Below are 13832 nucleotides of genomic sequence, written 5' to 3' on the forward strand. Positions count from 1 at the left end.
AGCCAAATACATGTGGGTCATATAATTGAATAAAGACCCCAAATTTGACATACATATGCCCTCACTCAATCAACAGTTCAGATTTGCTCACTTGGCATGCCATGGGGCAAATTAAGAGCCGAACTGCCTTCTTGGTTAACAGGTTTCGCTCTGCATCCTTTCTGGGGAAAACAAACATCTAGAAACCCAATTTCATAGATCATACTAAAGCATCATTGGTTGGGGGGGGAGGAGGGGGGGACTCACCAAAGACTCCAAGCTTGGTAAGCAGCAGCAGCTGCAAGAGTTTAATTTCAACCATGGCTACAAGTATAGCTGAATAAGCTCATCACTGACAACAGAGGGTGTTAAAACGCCTAGATCTGTAAAGAGAAGAGTGAGATACTGAGGAGGAGTATAATCCCTTGCAGATGTTTCAACCTCAACACCAGATGGAATAGGGACACCAAAATCAATGGGACGTAGGGCAGGTTCCATGTCTTTCTGGTCCAATGGATATAGACGTGCAAACTGCAAAGCAAAAGACAGAGACAAGATGTCAAGATAATTTACCAATACAACTTGAAAGGTTCAGCTGCGTAGTCAAGAGTTTGATAGTTCTTCATGATGCCCTAGGATTGGAATCCAAATCGGCTGGGCTAGGCTTCAAGGCTCACAAGCACGTGCCTGGTTTGCCTATTTCAGCCCTAATTGACAAAGAACGAAACATTTCATAGTAAAAATACGATAGGGAAAAAGATAGCTACACTGCCAGCATGCAGTTTCCCTCTCACATTAATTTTTTATTATTTTCTCTCAATTGCTTTTGAAAATGTGGACCCCATATGGATGATAACTTTTTCGGAACACCTATTGGTGTAGCTTGCAGATTCCTCCCCACCCTGGCAGGGTGGGGAACCCTCTGCCAATAAAATATATCTTTGATTGCTCTAGGTCCTGCTGGATCAGTCTGAAGTCTGGTTACACTGAGCTCAGGTTGGCATTCTCTACCTATGGGCTGTGATCAGCCTAGCCTGCAGTCAACTCTATAGCTATACCTGTAGATGTTCAAGTGCTGATGCAGCATCTACCATTCAATGGAAATGTTTAGCATTCATTTCTCATTATTCTACAGTCAATCATTCATCAACCACTATTCTGCAGACTTTCCTACATACTCTGCTGCCAGAATTTACTGACTGATGGAAAGATTGTGAGAGCCAGGAATTTTCTTTTTTCCTTTCCCTTTAAATAAAATATTTCTTCATTGGCCTCCATAATTGGCAATTCACTTCACATACCTTGTAACTCTCAGCCGCCACATAAACAGGTTTGTTCATGCTATGAGCCACCAATGCAATCTGATATGTTCCCACCATGTTGATTATACCTCCACTTTCCACCACCCCATCTGCCCCAACAAATACCATGTCAACCTCATCCATTATATATGCCACCGCGGAGTCGATCAGAAGCTTTACAGGAACATCAAGTTTCACAAGCTCATTAGAGAACCGTAGGCCTGTCCTGTCCGGCCTTCCCTCTGCAAGTTCAAACAATGTAAATTTGTGCCTACCAGCAATTGACCAGCATAAGACTTTCTTCCTTTTTTTTGTTTTTTGTTTTTTGTTTTTTTTTTTTTTTTTTTTGGGGGGGGGGGTATTAGAGAAGGGGAAGAAGTTGATGTATCTAAACAGTGAGTAGAAGAAAGTCAAAACTGTAATTCTATATCCCAAGTAGTACAGACAGGATTTAATCATAAAAAAAACATCATGATTTGGGGTGCAAAACTGCATATTTTTATGTTTCACATGACCAATCAATCTCCTCTGCCACAACTCAACCTCCCTCGATGGTAACAAAATCAGACTAATTTTCTAGACCATTTTTTCAGAATGCTTATGATAGTAAAAACTAATGTGATGTTTATATTATTCTAATCCTTGAGTGATTTAACACATTCTCTGGAAATAGATATTCTTGAGTGTGAGAAAAGAAAAGGCAAACCTGTGCAAAGAACTCGGAAGAGTTTCTTATTTTGAGCTGCTGTCTTCAAAACTTCCAACACAACCCTTGAGAAACCATGCACCAAAATGGTGCAACCATCGAAGATAAAATCTTGACTGAGCATTGCAATGGTCCTGCGTGCCTGAAACATGAAGGTTCAACATGCACTACACATAATTTTTGCTGCTAACCAGCACGATTGCATAGACTAGTAGTACAAAATATACATGATAGCACAGCCAATCACTTCATACCTTACGAGATATCTCTCCAAACTTCTCGCCACGTTCAATTAACCGAGATTTTGCAGCATTGAATTCCTCATATTCTAAAGCTGAAGTTCTGGTAACATATCGCATGAATAGATCACATCCAGCCGTCAAAGAGATAGAGGTTGCATCCCATGACTGAAATTCATAAATGAGGTTGACCATTTCAAATGAAGATATAAGAATAATACGAAGTTGCCCACTTTTAGCTTCCTTATAACTTTAAATATGTCATCAAGAGGTAAGCACATACTATACTCATCAAAGCATGAAAATTAATGACCATAGAGACATCACACACAGGCTTTGCCAAGGTTTTAAATTGGGGACAGAGACAGGCAACATCCACTGAATAATTTCAAGTTTTCAAGTCCAAGTAAAATTTACTAATGGCAAAGTCAGAAAAGACCCACAGACAGGGTTTATGCTGATGGATGACAACAGAGTAAATCTTATGAGCAAAACCAAGGATAAAATTGGACACTTGCACTGATGCAGGAGAATCTTGGACCGGGCCGACCCAACTGGTACACTACCTTGGACCGACCTAAATTCAGTTGTGTATCCAGATGGAGATTAACCGGATCCAAATATGGTTTTATTTTGGTAGATATTTAGGATTTTATAGGGATAATTATGTAAGGAGTCTTTTATTTTTCTTTCTACACGATTTAATCCCCCATCGTTGAGATTATGAAAGAATGAATTGAGTTTCTCGCTGTGTGTGTGAACCCTCCCCCTCCTTTCTCCCTTGCTAATCTGATTTCTTCCTAACTTCTCTTGTTTTCAACATAACCACATAGATTCAGTGATGAGGGAGCATCCAGTTCAGCCAATTCTCATTCCTCTCGTTCAATTAGGAGTTCCAAGTGTATTTCCCCAAATAAGAGAATTAGGGTGGAATATTGGGAGGATTTTGTCCATATCAGTACAAAAACAGGTTGTACGCACATTTGTGGAGAAATAGCAAACAATAATTTTGTTGTCGATAAAGCTTTATTTTGGAGTTGGAGTTGCATGTGCTGTCGCAGCAGGTCTGGTTTCATATCTCTCTCTCTCTCTCTCTCATATTTATTATCGAATGTTATCGACCCCTATCAAGGCATGTAGCCGGCGTTTGCAACTGCACCCTCGGCTGAAACTTTAGTAGTAGAATCTGCTGCCACTATCAACTAGAAACATTGGGAAACCACTTCTATCACCAATGGCCGAGGTATCTCTTATTCTTGTCCTGAATTTTCTCAGCTTTCTTCTAATCTGTGTTGTTTCCTACTGTTGTAACCTATTGGAATCTCTTAAATCTTAATTTGCTGAGATAATACAAAACCTGCTACTATACCGTGGAGATCTAATTGAGATCCGAATTTGTAAGTGAGTTTGTTTGATTACTATCTTTTCTAGTGCGACTCGTGGGCATGCAGCTAATAAGACACAACGCCTATGAGACACCAGAGCGCCAACCTGTCAACAGTAAAACCAACCGGTCCAAGATATAACTTTTTATAAGCTAAAATTAATAATCCCAGAGGAGGAAGGGCAAAAGAGGGTTGGCGGACCCCAAAGTAGCGAAATTATTAACGAGGCCTGGAGTTGAGAAACAGGAAGCTAGCTGATTAACGGAGATAAAGTAATCTGCTACGCTCTCACGTCAGGGCTTAGAACCTAAAATTTGCCAGCTTTTCAGAGCCCCAGTCAAAGAATGATCTGGGAGCTTTACCGTGACTCGAAAAGAACAAATAACAAACAATCATAAATATTTCCTTTAACAAAGGATTTTTGGATGAAGTTGTACAGATCAAATCATGGGGTTCTAAATAGCTGGAACAAATTTTTCATAAAAGAAATCTTGACCTTGAAAAGCAAGAAACTGGATTCATTGACAAGCATAAGCTCATATTGCAACAAAATCTAGAAGGTGCATCAGAGATATCCCAGATAATAATTAGGCAGTCCACAAGGAACCGGAACCCTAAGGGGAATATGAAAAAAAGAGAAGAGAAAGAGAGGCAATTGAAAAACAGGAAAAAGGGACTAACTTTAAGAGAATCGGAGGCCTTCTTCAGTTCGATCTCGAGCTCCATCATGGTGGTAGCCTGACTGGAACGAATGACGGAAGCCAAGGCCAAAATAGCAGCGACAGCTTCCGCGAGATCAGGCTGCTGCCTCCACCGGTTGAACTCATCGATCACGCTGAAAGGCTTGCCTGTAGAGATATTGATGGAACTGGTAGAATTCTCGTCCGGGGGAGCATCGCCTGGGTTGCGTCCCACAGCGGCCTGAGCTTGTGCGAGCCAGTCGCTGGTGACCACTGCATGGTGAGCCGCTCGGGTCTGGTAGTAAGCAGACATGGAGGGGTTAGGGTTTTGAAGGATTTCGGGCATGGTGTCGGTGGTTCGTTCGTCGGAAGCGGAGAGAAGGATTTGAGGTTTTGAGTCCCCCGGTGGTTGTGGACCTTGTGGCTGTGATTTAAGTTGTTGCTTTTCGAGAATGAAAGAAGCGGACCTCCTCCACATTTATAAATTGTTTACTACGTGACCTACCTTCTTCTCCTGCAGCAGCTTTCGTGACCGTATCAGAAAACCGAAAACTCCAACCTACGCTTCGTAGATGAAAAACCCCCGGTAAATCGAATCGGAGGAGGGCTTCCGGGGCGGTAGTTATTTCTTCCTTCAGTCTCAGATGACAAATCCTTCAAATAGTTTCGACTTTGGGAATTTGGGTTGCCCTTGCTCCCCTCGACAGGTTGTCCATATGTCGGTTCGAGACGGTTTCGGTCTGTTGTTGGACCAAAAGGAAAATTTTTTGTTTTTTAGATCCAGTTTGGTTTGGTTTTTTATCACTATTTTGCCATTATTTCGTAACGGGCTACTATTGGATTTAGCCTGTTCCGGTCTCGGGTAAATACGCGTAAGGATATTCTTATATTAATGGGGGGATTTTGATACTCTACTGCCGCCTGCCTGTTTGGATAGGGCGGTTATTGCGCCTCTGCCTGTGTGAGGAATCACATAGGTAGAACGGGCAGGCGATAGTAAAGATCCAAATTGATTAATGGGAAGATCCTGACAGTTTGGAGTTTTTTATTTCTTATCGGTGTACAATCGGTTTGGTCCATCTTCAGTTTCGTTAAGTGAATTCAATTGGCCTGATTTTGTTTCGGATGATCCAATCGAATTTAATCTGTCCGGCCGTTTTGGAACGAACTTTGACAGACTTACCTCGACCCCTTTGCATATGGTTTGATATTTTTTCTTTTTTCTTTTTATTTTTAATTGAGAAAAAAATTAGGAAATCTATGGTCATTATTGGCCCTGCATGATACATTTCTGTTTTTTGGATATATTTCTATTCCTGAAATGACTTTTTGTATTTTTGTTATTGAGCCAAATTTCTATGCAAAAAAAAAAAACTGCGTTTGGTAATGCATAATAATTTCTATTTTTAGATCAGAAAATAAACAAAAATACGTTTGTTATGCACAATCATTTCTGTTTCTATCTGTTTCTAGAACTTAAATAAAATTTCAAAATACCATTGTATACCTAAAATTTTGGTGGTGGAGGTGGTGGAAGTGGCGGCGATGGAGGTGGAGGCAGTGGTGGTGGTGATGGTGGTGGTGGTGGAGGTGGAGGTGGAGGTGGAGGTGGTGGTGGTGGTGGTGGTGGTGGTGGTGGAGGTGGAGGTGGAGGTGGAGGTGGAGATGGAGGTGGTGGTGGTGATTGAAGTTGCATTGGAGGTGATGTTTTATTTTAAACGTGAAATAGTGCTTTGCCCACCAAATTAACCATGTGCTCATTAAAAAGCAACCCCCCCTCTTATTTCTTTCTTTTATTTTTTGGATAGAGAAGCTTCAAATTGGAGTTTTTTTTTTTTTTTTTTTCTAGCAATTTTTTTTCTCGATTCGTTCCTAGGAACAAAAAAATGAACCGGTGTTAACAAACGGATTTCTATTTTTGTTTGTTTCCAAGAATGAAAAAAAAACAGAGAAATAGAGAAACAAAAGTGTTATCATGTATGTCATTATCTCCATTACCTATTTAAGAAGCCGTTCACATCCTTAGGAGCCCATCTAATTAGGGGTGTCAATGGGTCGGGTTGGGCCGGGCCTGCCTAAACCCTGACCCTAACCCTAAAGGCCTTAACCTAAACCCTGACCCGACCCTGCTAGGGTTTTCCCTAACCCGACCCAACCCGACCTGATCCTGATAGCGTCAAACTATGAAGAAGACATAGCCCTATCCGTTACCTTGGGCGGCACTCGGCCGTACGCGCTTGAGCTCCGCGATACATAATTATGGGGAGTGTGAATTCCACTGATCTACAACACCATCTCCTTTTTCAATATTTTCTCAAATCTCAAATTTCCATCTTTAGTGAACGAAGAAAGAAAGATCGATCGAAATGGGTGCTCTGAATCATATCTCTGAAATCTTTGATTTCTCTCACAAGAGTAGTAATAGCAAGAAGCTCAAGAATAACAAGCAATTGCAGGTATAAACTACTTAATTAGCTACTCTGCTCTCTTCTTCTTCTTCTTTGGTCTCTATAAGTTGGTTGTTAACTAAAAGGGAACTACTCTGTTTTGTAACAGACGGTGGAGATAAAGGTGAGGATAGACTGTGAAGGGTGTGAGAGGAGAGTGAAGAAATCAGTGAAAATGATGAAAGGAGTGACGCAAGTGGATGTGGATCCCAAGAAGAACAAGCTGACGGTGATTGGGTACGTGGATCCAAAGAAGGTATTGCATCGGGTACAGCATCAGACGGGAAAGAAGGTGGAGTTCTGGCCTTACGTTCCATACGAAATGGTAGCCCTATCAGGGTCGGGTCAGGGCCGGGCCGGGCTAAGCTGGGGGTCTTATCCCGAACCCAACCCGACCCTACCAGGGTCAGCCAAAATCTCAACCCTAACCCGCCCTTCGGGCTGGCAGGTCAAGGTCGGGTCTGGGCCGGGCTTAGGGCGGGTTCGGGCCAGGCGGGTATTATTGACACCCCTACATCTAATGGTACTAAAAATATGGAATTCCTTCAACATAAGTGTAGGGAAAATACCTCCTAAGAATGAGATGCACATCTTTTTCTTTTTTGAGAGGATTTCCTTCATTGTCAATGTGGGAAGGAATCTACTTGAAAAAATATCATTCATATGGGGGCCATTCAAAGTTGAAGAGAAAAAACTATGTGAGAAGTAAATTGCACTCTAGTAGAGTGGGGAAGTTTCCTTTTTCCCTACGGCTATGTTTGGTTGCAAGGGGAACTAAAGGGAAGGGAAGTGAAAATTTTCAAACCTTAAAAATAAACTTTTGTAATAATTACTCCATATGATTGTAGAAACTACTTAAATTTTATACCATATTTAGTAATGATACATTTTATATGTAATTTTTATCTTACTTTTTAAGCCAAAGGGAATTGGATGCAAAATAAATAGAAATTTAATAATCAAATATATAATGATTTGGAGCTGGAGCAAGTGATATAGTCACATAGGGTAATGATTACAAGATGTTTTTTATTTAAGTTTAAAAATTTCACTTCCATTCCCTTTAATTCCCCTTGCATCCCCTTGCAACCAAACGGAGCCCGACATAAAATTTTCCATGATAAAATATCTTCTAGCGTTTGTTTGCAAGAGGTAAAATTTTCAATTGTTGAAAACTTTTTTGACAAAAGAAACCCTAAACCTAAATTTCATTTTTTTTTGGGTAAGAAAGAACCCTAAACCTAAACCTAAACCTAAATTTCAATACCTATATAAGTCAGCCGATACCCAATATGGATCCCTAAAATTGTATTTACCCTAAAGGTTCAGTACGAATAGACTGGAATCCGCTTCCTCTAACCATGAGGGTTTGAGATAAGAAGCTCACACATAGTGTTTCAAAACATGGGATTGGGATGGAATCGGTCCTTCCCATTTGGAATTGGGCAGAATGGGTCTCAAGAACCTTGAATCAGCCCTCAGCCCTCAGACCTCAAAACTCAACGATTCAAGGGTTTCTGGAATTAAATATACTTATAAGGGGGAAGTGTTTTTTGGAATTAAAATGTATAAAAATTAAATAGAATCCAACTACTAAAAAGAGGGGCTTATTTATAAATATTAGTAATGGGATTTTAAGATGCTATTATGGAAAAGAGGTTTTCTTCAACCTCTCAATGGAAACAAGCGCAGAAGACCTGGTTTCACTTCGATGGATTTGAGATTAGGTAGCTAGCCCACTATCTTCGGAAATCCAACCAATCAATATAAGAATCAACAACCTGAGAATGAATTAAAAAATCTTTGAAGCATAATCAAGCGAAAGTTCTTGAGGCAGCCATGGTTGCAGGTTTCTATTCTATTACGGACTTGGGTAGAATTCATCCTCAAAAGAAAACCTTTAAGAAGAGAGTGCTTAAGTACTTAAAATCCCCCCCTGGTATTCTATGTTTATATTTGATGTGAGTATTTTTTTCCGCCTTTCGCATAGAACCCCAACAAAATATTACAGCATAGGGAAGTCCCATGATTGAGTCTCTAGGGTTTGAATCACCCAAGGGAAGGAAGCTTGTTGCCAAAATTTGAAAAGGAAAAGGAGGACCTAGGAAGTTCGATTCAAATTCATGGGGCTCATACGAATGTTAGAAACAGAACAGGGAAAAAAAAAGAAAGAATAATAGAAAAGGAAAAGAAGAAGAAGCAAGAGAATATAATAGAGGAATCCAGCCTGATAGGAGGGAATCGATTCGAGAATAGAGGAATCCGGCCTAAGTTTTTTTTTTTTTTTTGGTGGTAAAAGATGATCTATTTATTGAAACGTGACCAACACATGGAATCCGAGTTACAACTATCAGATAACCACAGAGTGGACATGGGCCAAGGCGTCCTACACGTCAAGGACATGCACCACCCTCCTAGCCAGGGAGTCAGCTACGCTATTATTCTCCCTGGGAATATGATGGAAGGAACATGAAAGGAAAAAGGAAGTAAGGTATTGGATATCTTCCCCAATATTTGCTGAGGATATCTGAGTTGCTGCTTGTGGTTGAGAAAGCTAGAATATTGCTTCCTTGTTGTCAGATTCCACCATTGAGTAATCAACACCGTCCTCAATGGCCTGCAACATCCTTGCCCGAATTGCAATAGCTTCTCCCTGAATCACTGAAGTGAAGATTTGGGGCTCAGATACAGTAGCAATAGGTGCACCTCTTGAATTCTGTATAACGAAACCAATACCTCCTTTCCCTTCAGTTTGGGATGCATCTGAATTGAGTTTAAACCAATGCTGGGGAGGAGGAGACCAAGGTGGAAGTATTGCCATCTTTGGGTGGGAAGAGGTATCATGTTGAACATGGGCCTGAGAAAGGTATCTTTGTTTTGTAGTGGCTTTAGTGAACTCCCTGAAACTGGACTCAGATCTTTGGATAACTTGAATAGGCGTCCAATTAGTTCCCTTGAAACCCAACTCATTCCTAGTGAGCCATAGTCTCTAATCCGGCCTAAGGTTATGAATAGGAAAATTGATTTGTAATAATACTTCCATAATTGATCTCTTTGTTCACTATACAAAATTAGTTAGACAAATGAATGATTTTACAGCAAGGTTCATTTTGCAATTTCAATATTAGTTATCTCTCATTGATTAGTTATTCATTGACTTCTGCTAGTTATCTCCCCCTTACGGTTTATTCCTATATCTTCCGATTACAAAACGAACACATCAAATCAATTTTCTTATTCCTCATTGTTTACTTGGGGAAGATGATTTAAAGTGTTTTGAGTTTTTTACTGAATCTTTCCTCACTATAGATTATGAATGTAAGATTTCATTACGGTTCAAGCACAAAAACAAACCAATTTTAAACCGGTATTAACACGATATTGAAAAAAATCGGATTGAGACCGAAAACTAAAATTTCTTAACAATTTGGTTTAGGTCTCACTCATTCCAAGACCGAAACTGATTTAGCCCGATTGAAACCGAGTCAAATCGATCGTTTGACACCCCTACCACTTCCTATTATAACATAAGATATGTGCAAGCTATCTCACTATTGGATTTAAGTATCATCCTGTCGGTATCTAAAAAAATTCAATGACTAGATCTTTACACACATCGACAATGGGAGGCCAAAGGTCTTCTTCCAATTAAGAGTTTCATATCATATTTTAACAAAAAGTGATCATAAATTCATAATAGCTCATATTAACAGATGTAAATATCATATGTATAAATAAAAAAATAAATGACATGACCATGGGATTGAGCATTCGTATATTAATGACTAAGGCACCGTTTGACAATGTTTTGTTTGTGTTGTTTCTGTGCTAATAATGTTCCCAACACACAATTAGCACAGAAAAACCGTTTGATGAATCCGTTTTGTTTCAAGTGTTTTTGATAACAAAAATCAAAATTTTTAACAATTTATGCCCAAAAAAACGTTTTTGACATAACAACTATTTGTTGTTATTACCACTTTGTGGTCCAAAATCCAAAAGTGTTCCTCGTGTTTTAAAGAAAGAGAGCCATTGAAGAAAGATCTCCTCTTTCAACTCTCGCTCGACCTTCCCTGAAAGCTCTTTCAACTCTCAGCAAAACGCCATCAGCACTGCCACCAAACCACAAAGTCTCAGCAGAGTGGGAGAAGAAAGCTGCTTTAGAGTACATGCAAATTCCTACTGGAAAAAAAAGAGTAAATGCGAATTAGATTTCTTTTGGATTTGATGGACACTACATCCAACATCAAGTTGAAAGTACTGAAATTTGTTTCACTAGAAGAGATTTGTCTCAAATCCGTTAGCTTAACAGGGAGTTCAATTTAAACCTAAGCATGACCCAAATTCAACCCAACCATGACCAATTTCACCTAACTAGTTTTTTTCTTTTCTTTTTTCGTTGTGATTTTAGAGCTACATTGTTGATCATGGTGGAAAAGAAGAAGAAGAGAAGAGTTGAAGTTGCTGATGAAGAAGAAGAAGAAGATGAAGAAGAATGATGTCTGGGAACATGATATCTATCGGTTGTAGAGTTGAAGTTCTTCCTTTCGTGCGAGTTCCCATTGGCGCTGATGACTTGAACAGTTTGGGTAGAAAACTATTGGGAATCTGGGTTTATTTGTTTTAAGCCTTTTGATTTGAAATTGTAAAAATATAAACAAAATATGCTTTGTAAAACTTGTACAGGGAGCATATTTGGGGCCGATCTGATTCATAGGAGCATAAAATTAGACCAACGCAGTCAAGAGCGATATTCTTGTCTTAATCTACTCCCGTAAATAAAAAATAAGAAATCACTAGAATTAAGAACTGAGAATGCTATCAATCAGGACATGTCCAAAAAAATTAAGAAATTAGAATCAAATACTCCATTCTTGTTAATTACACATCACCCGTGGTTTTCAATCGAAACTCAGATCACCTCCTGATTTTTGAAAAAACTCAAATTAACTCCTCTACAATAAGGGTAAAGTACCCGTACCCCCCTATAGTGCACCCAATATTCCTCGTACCCTCCTAAGCAGTTCAATATTCCATGTACCACCCCTCAATATTCCACGTATTACTCCTGCTTTACACCCCACATGCCAGATAGGTCCACACCAGGTATTAAATGCTAGAAAATGAACAAACTACCCTTTCTTCTATCTATTTTAAAATTTTAAAAGACCTAATTGCCCTGACCTAATTACTAAAATTTGAAAGACCAAAATGCCCTCATCTTCCCCAAATCATCATCTTCTTTTACATACCTCCACCACCACCACCACCACCGCCGCCGCCACCACCACCCACCATTAACACCATCACCATCCCACCGTGAAGCTCCACCTCACTGTCTCTCCTCCCCTTCTCTACTTCCTCCACCTCTCGTTGAGTTCGGAGCCGGAGCCGGAGCCGCAGCCACAGCATCGCTGAATATGGATCCAAGCCATAGACAGAATAAGAGATGTTCTTCATCCCAGCAGCTATGCCAAGATCATGGATTTCCCAGATCTTCCCACTGATCAGTGGGAATCGACGACTAAAGAAATACCCAATAAATTAACCACATTAATATCTGTTAAAAAAATGGATCTGATTTTTCAGACCCTGGCAAGAACCCCTCCCAGCTGTATCCTATTGGGCCCATGTAGGTAGCAGCAAAATTGAAACTCTGCGCTTTCTCTTTATTAATCTTTGTACTGGAATGGATCGGGCCTCGTCTCAATGAGAGGCTTTCTTGCATTATCCTCTAATCCTCCGGCCGGGAGGAGTTGCCCCCTTCCTTATTCCATTTTTAAGGAAATAAATTCTTCATTATTGTTTGTTTATTTAAAAAAAAAAATAATAAAAGATACCTTCCGTCGATGGAGATGGGTCTCGAACAATCCTTCCGTGGAATGCGATTTCAATCTTGAAATTCAAGGGCGATTCCTCGAGTCCCAATCTGGAGCATTTTCGATGGAGGTAAGTACTGATATACCTTCCATCCATGTATTTATTGGATTCGAGATCTATCCACCCTTTCAGTTGCTTTTGATCAATTTTAGTTTTATTTTTACACATTCATCTCTGGTGATGGTGTTAATGGTGGTGGTGGTGGTGGGTATGTAAAAGAAGATGATGATTTGGGGAAGATGAGGGTATTTTGGTCTTTCAAATTTTAGGAAATAGGTCAGGGCAATTAGATCTTTTTAAATTTTAAAAAAGATAGAAGAAAAGATGGTCATTAATAGTTTAATACCTGGTGTGGACTTATCTGGCATTTGGGGTGTAAAGTAGGGGTGATACGTGAAATATTAAGCCGTTTAGGGGGATATGAAGAATATTGGATGCATTATAAGGGGTATGTGTACTTTATCCCTACAATAACGGTGTTGTTTGCTGTTAGTTATTGATGTGAAAAGATTATTTTATCCTTGTACTAAAACATTAAAATAAAATTTACAATACTACTCTTCCTTCATCCTCAACCTAAAATACCCCACTCTTTTCCTGCAAGTCGTCGGTAGCACCGCCACCGCCGCCGCCGCCGCCGCCGTCGGCACACTTCGTGGGGAAACAGTGTCCTCCGAGGGTCCATCGATGATCGATCGAGTGGATGATTTTTGAATACCGAAGCAGAGTGAGATAATCGAAGGAATAGATCGAAGAAATGGAAAAAAAGCTCGCTTGTGAACTGCTCGGACAAACAGTCTGATCAGAGCATCTTTCTTTGCATTTTTAGATTCATCCGATACACCGTTGTTCTCTGCAAATCCATAATCCCTGAACTGCTCTGCAAGTGATTCAATCTCCTTTTGCCTATCCAGAACTAATCAAACGACAATCAATTAGGTTTTTATTTTTCCCTCTTTTTTAACTTCTATTCAACCTGTAAGGAAGAAGCAAAAGTTGCATAAACATCATATATTTATGGAACTTTGTCTTCTCAAATGATAATCAGTCAGTTTTTTTTGTTTCCCCTCTTTTTTAACTTCTATTCCTGCAAGGAAGAAGCAGAATTTAGGGTTCCTAAATAAGGGCAAAAAATAGTTGTAGAAGATGAATCAGGCGACGAATGGAATGGGATTTAAGTATTTAACTGATCGATATGACTGGAATTAGGGCTTG

General features: G+C 39.8%; 2 protein-coding genes across 2 annotated transcripts; one reads left to right on the plus strand and one right to left on the minus strand.

The window, feature by feature from the left end:
* Positions 1-255: 255 nt before the first annotated feature.
* Positions 256-4907, minus strand: LOC122669119 (translation initiation factor eIF-2B subunit alpha-like). The gene is made up of 5 exons (XM_043865797.1): positions 4292-4907; positions 2241-2393; positions 1987-2128; positions 1281-1522; positions 256-510 (listed from the first exon to the last, which is right to left on the minus strand). Exons 1-5 carry the CDS (start codon positions 4766-4768, stop codon positions 304-306), a joined length of 1221 nt encoding a protein of 406 aa, XP_043721732.1. The 5' UTR covers positions 4769-4907; the 3' UTR covers positions 256-303.
* Positions 4908-6595: 1688 nt separating this feature from the next.
* LOC122668791 (heavy metal-associated isoprenylated plant protein 26-like) lies at positions 6596-7446 on the plus strand. The gene is made up of 3 exons (XM_043865323.1): positions 6596-6746; positions 6847-7081; positions 7298-7446. The coding sequence occupies exons 1-3, from the start codon at positions 6657-6659 to the stop codon at positions 7444-7446; spliced, it is 474 nt and encodes a 157-aa protein (XP_043721258.1). The 5' UTR covers positions 6596-6656.
* Positions 7447-13832: the final 6386 nt, after the last annotated feature.

The sequence above is a fragment of the Telopea speciosissima genome, chromosome 7, assembly GCF_018873765.1.
Source record: "Telopea speciosissima isolate NSW1024214 ecotype Mountain lineage chromosome 7, Tspe_v1, whole genome shotgun sequence".
NCBI lineage: Eukaryota > Viridiplantae > Streptophyta > Magnoliopsida > Proteales > Proteaceae > Telopea > Telopea speciosissima.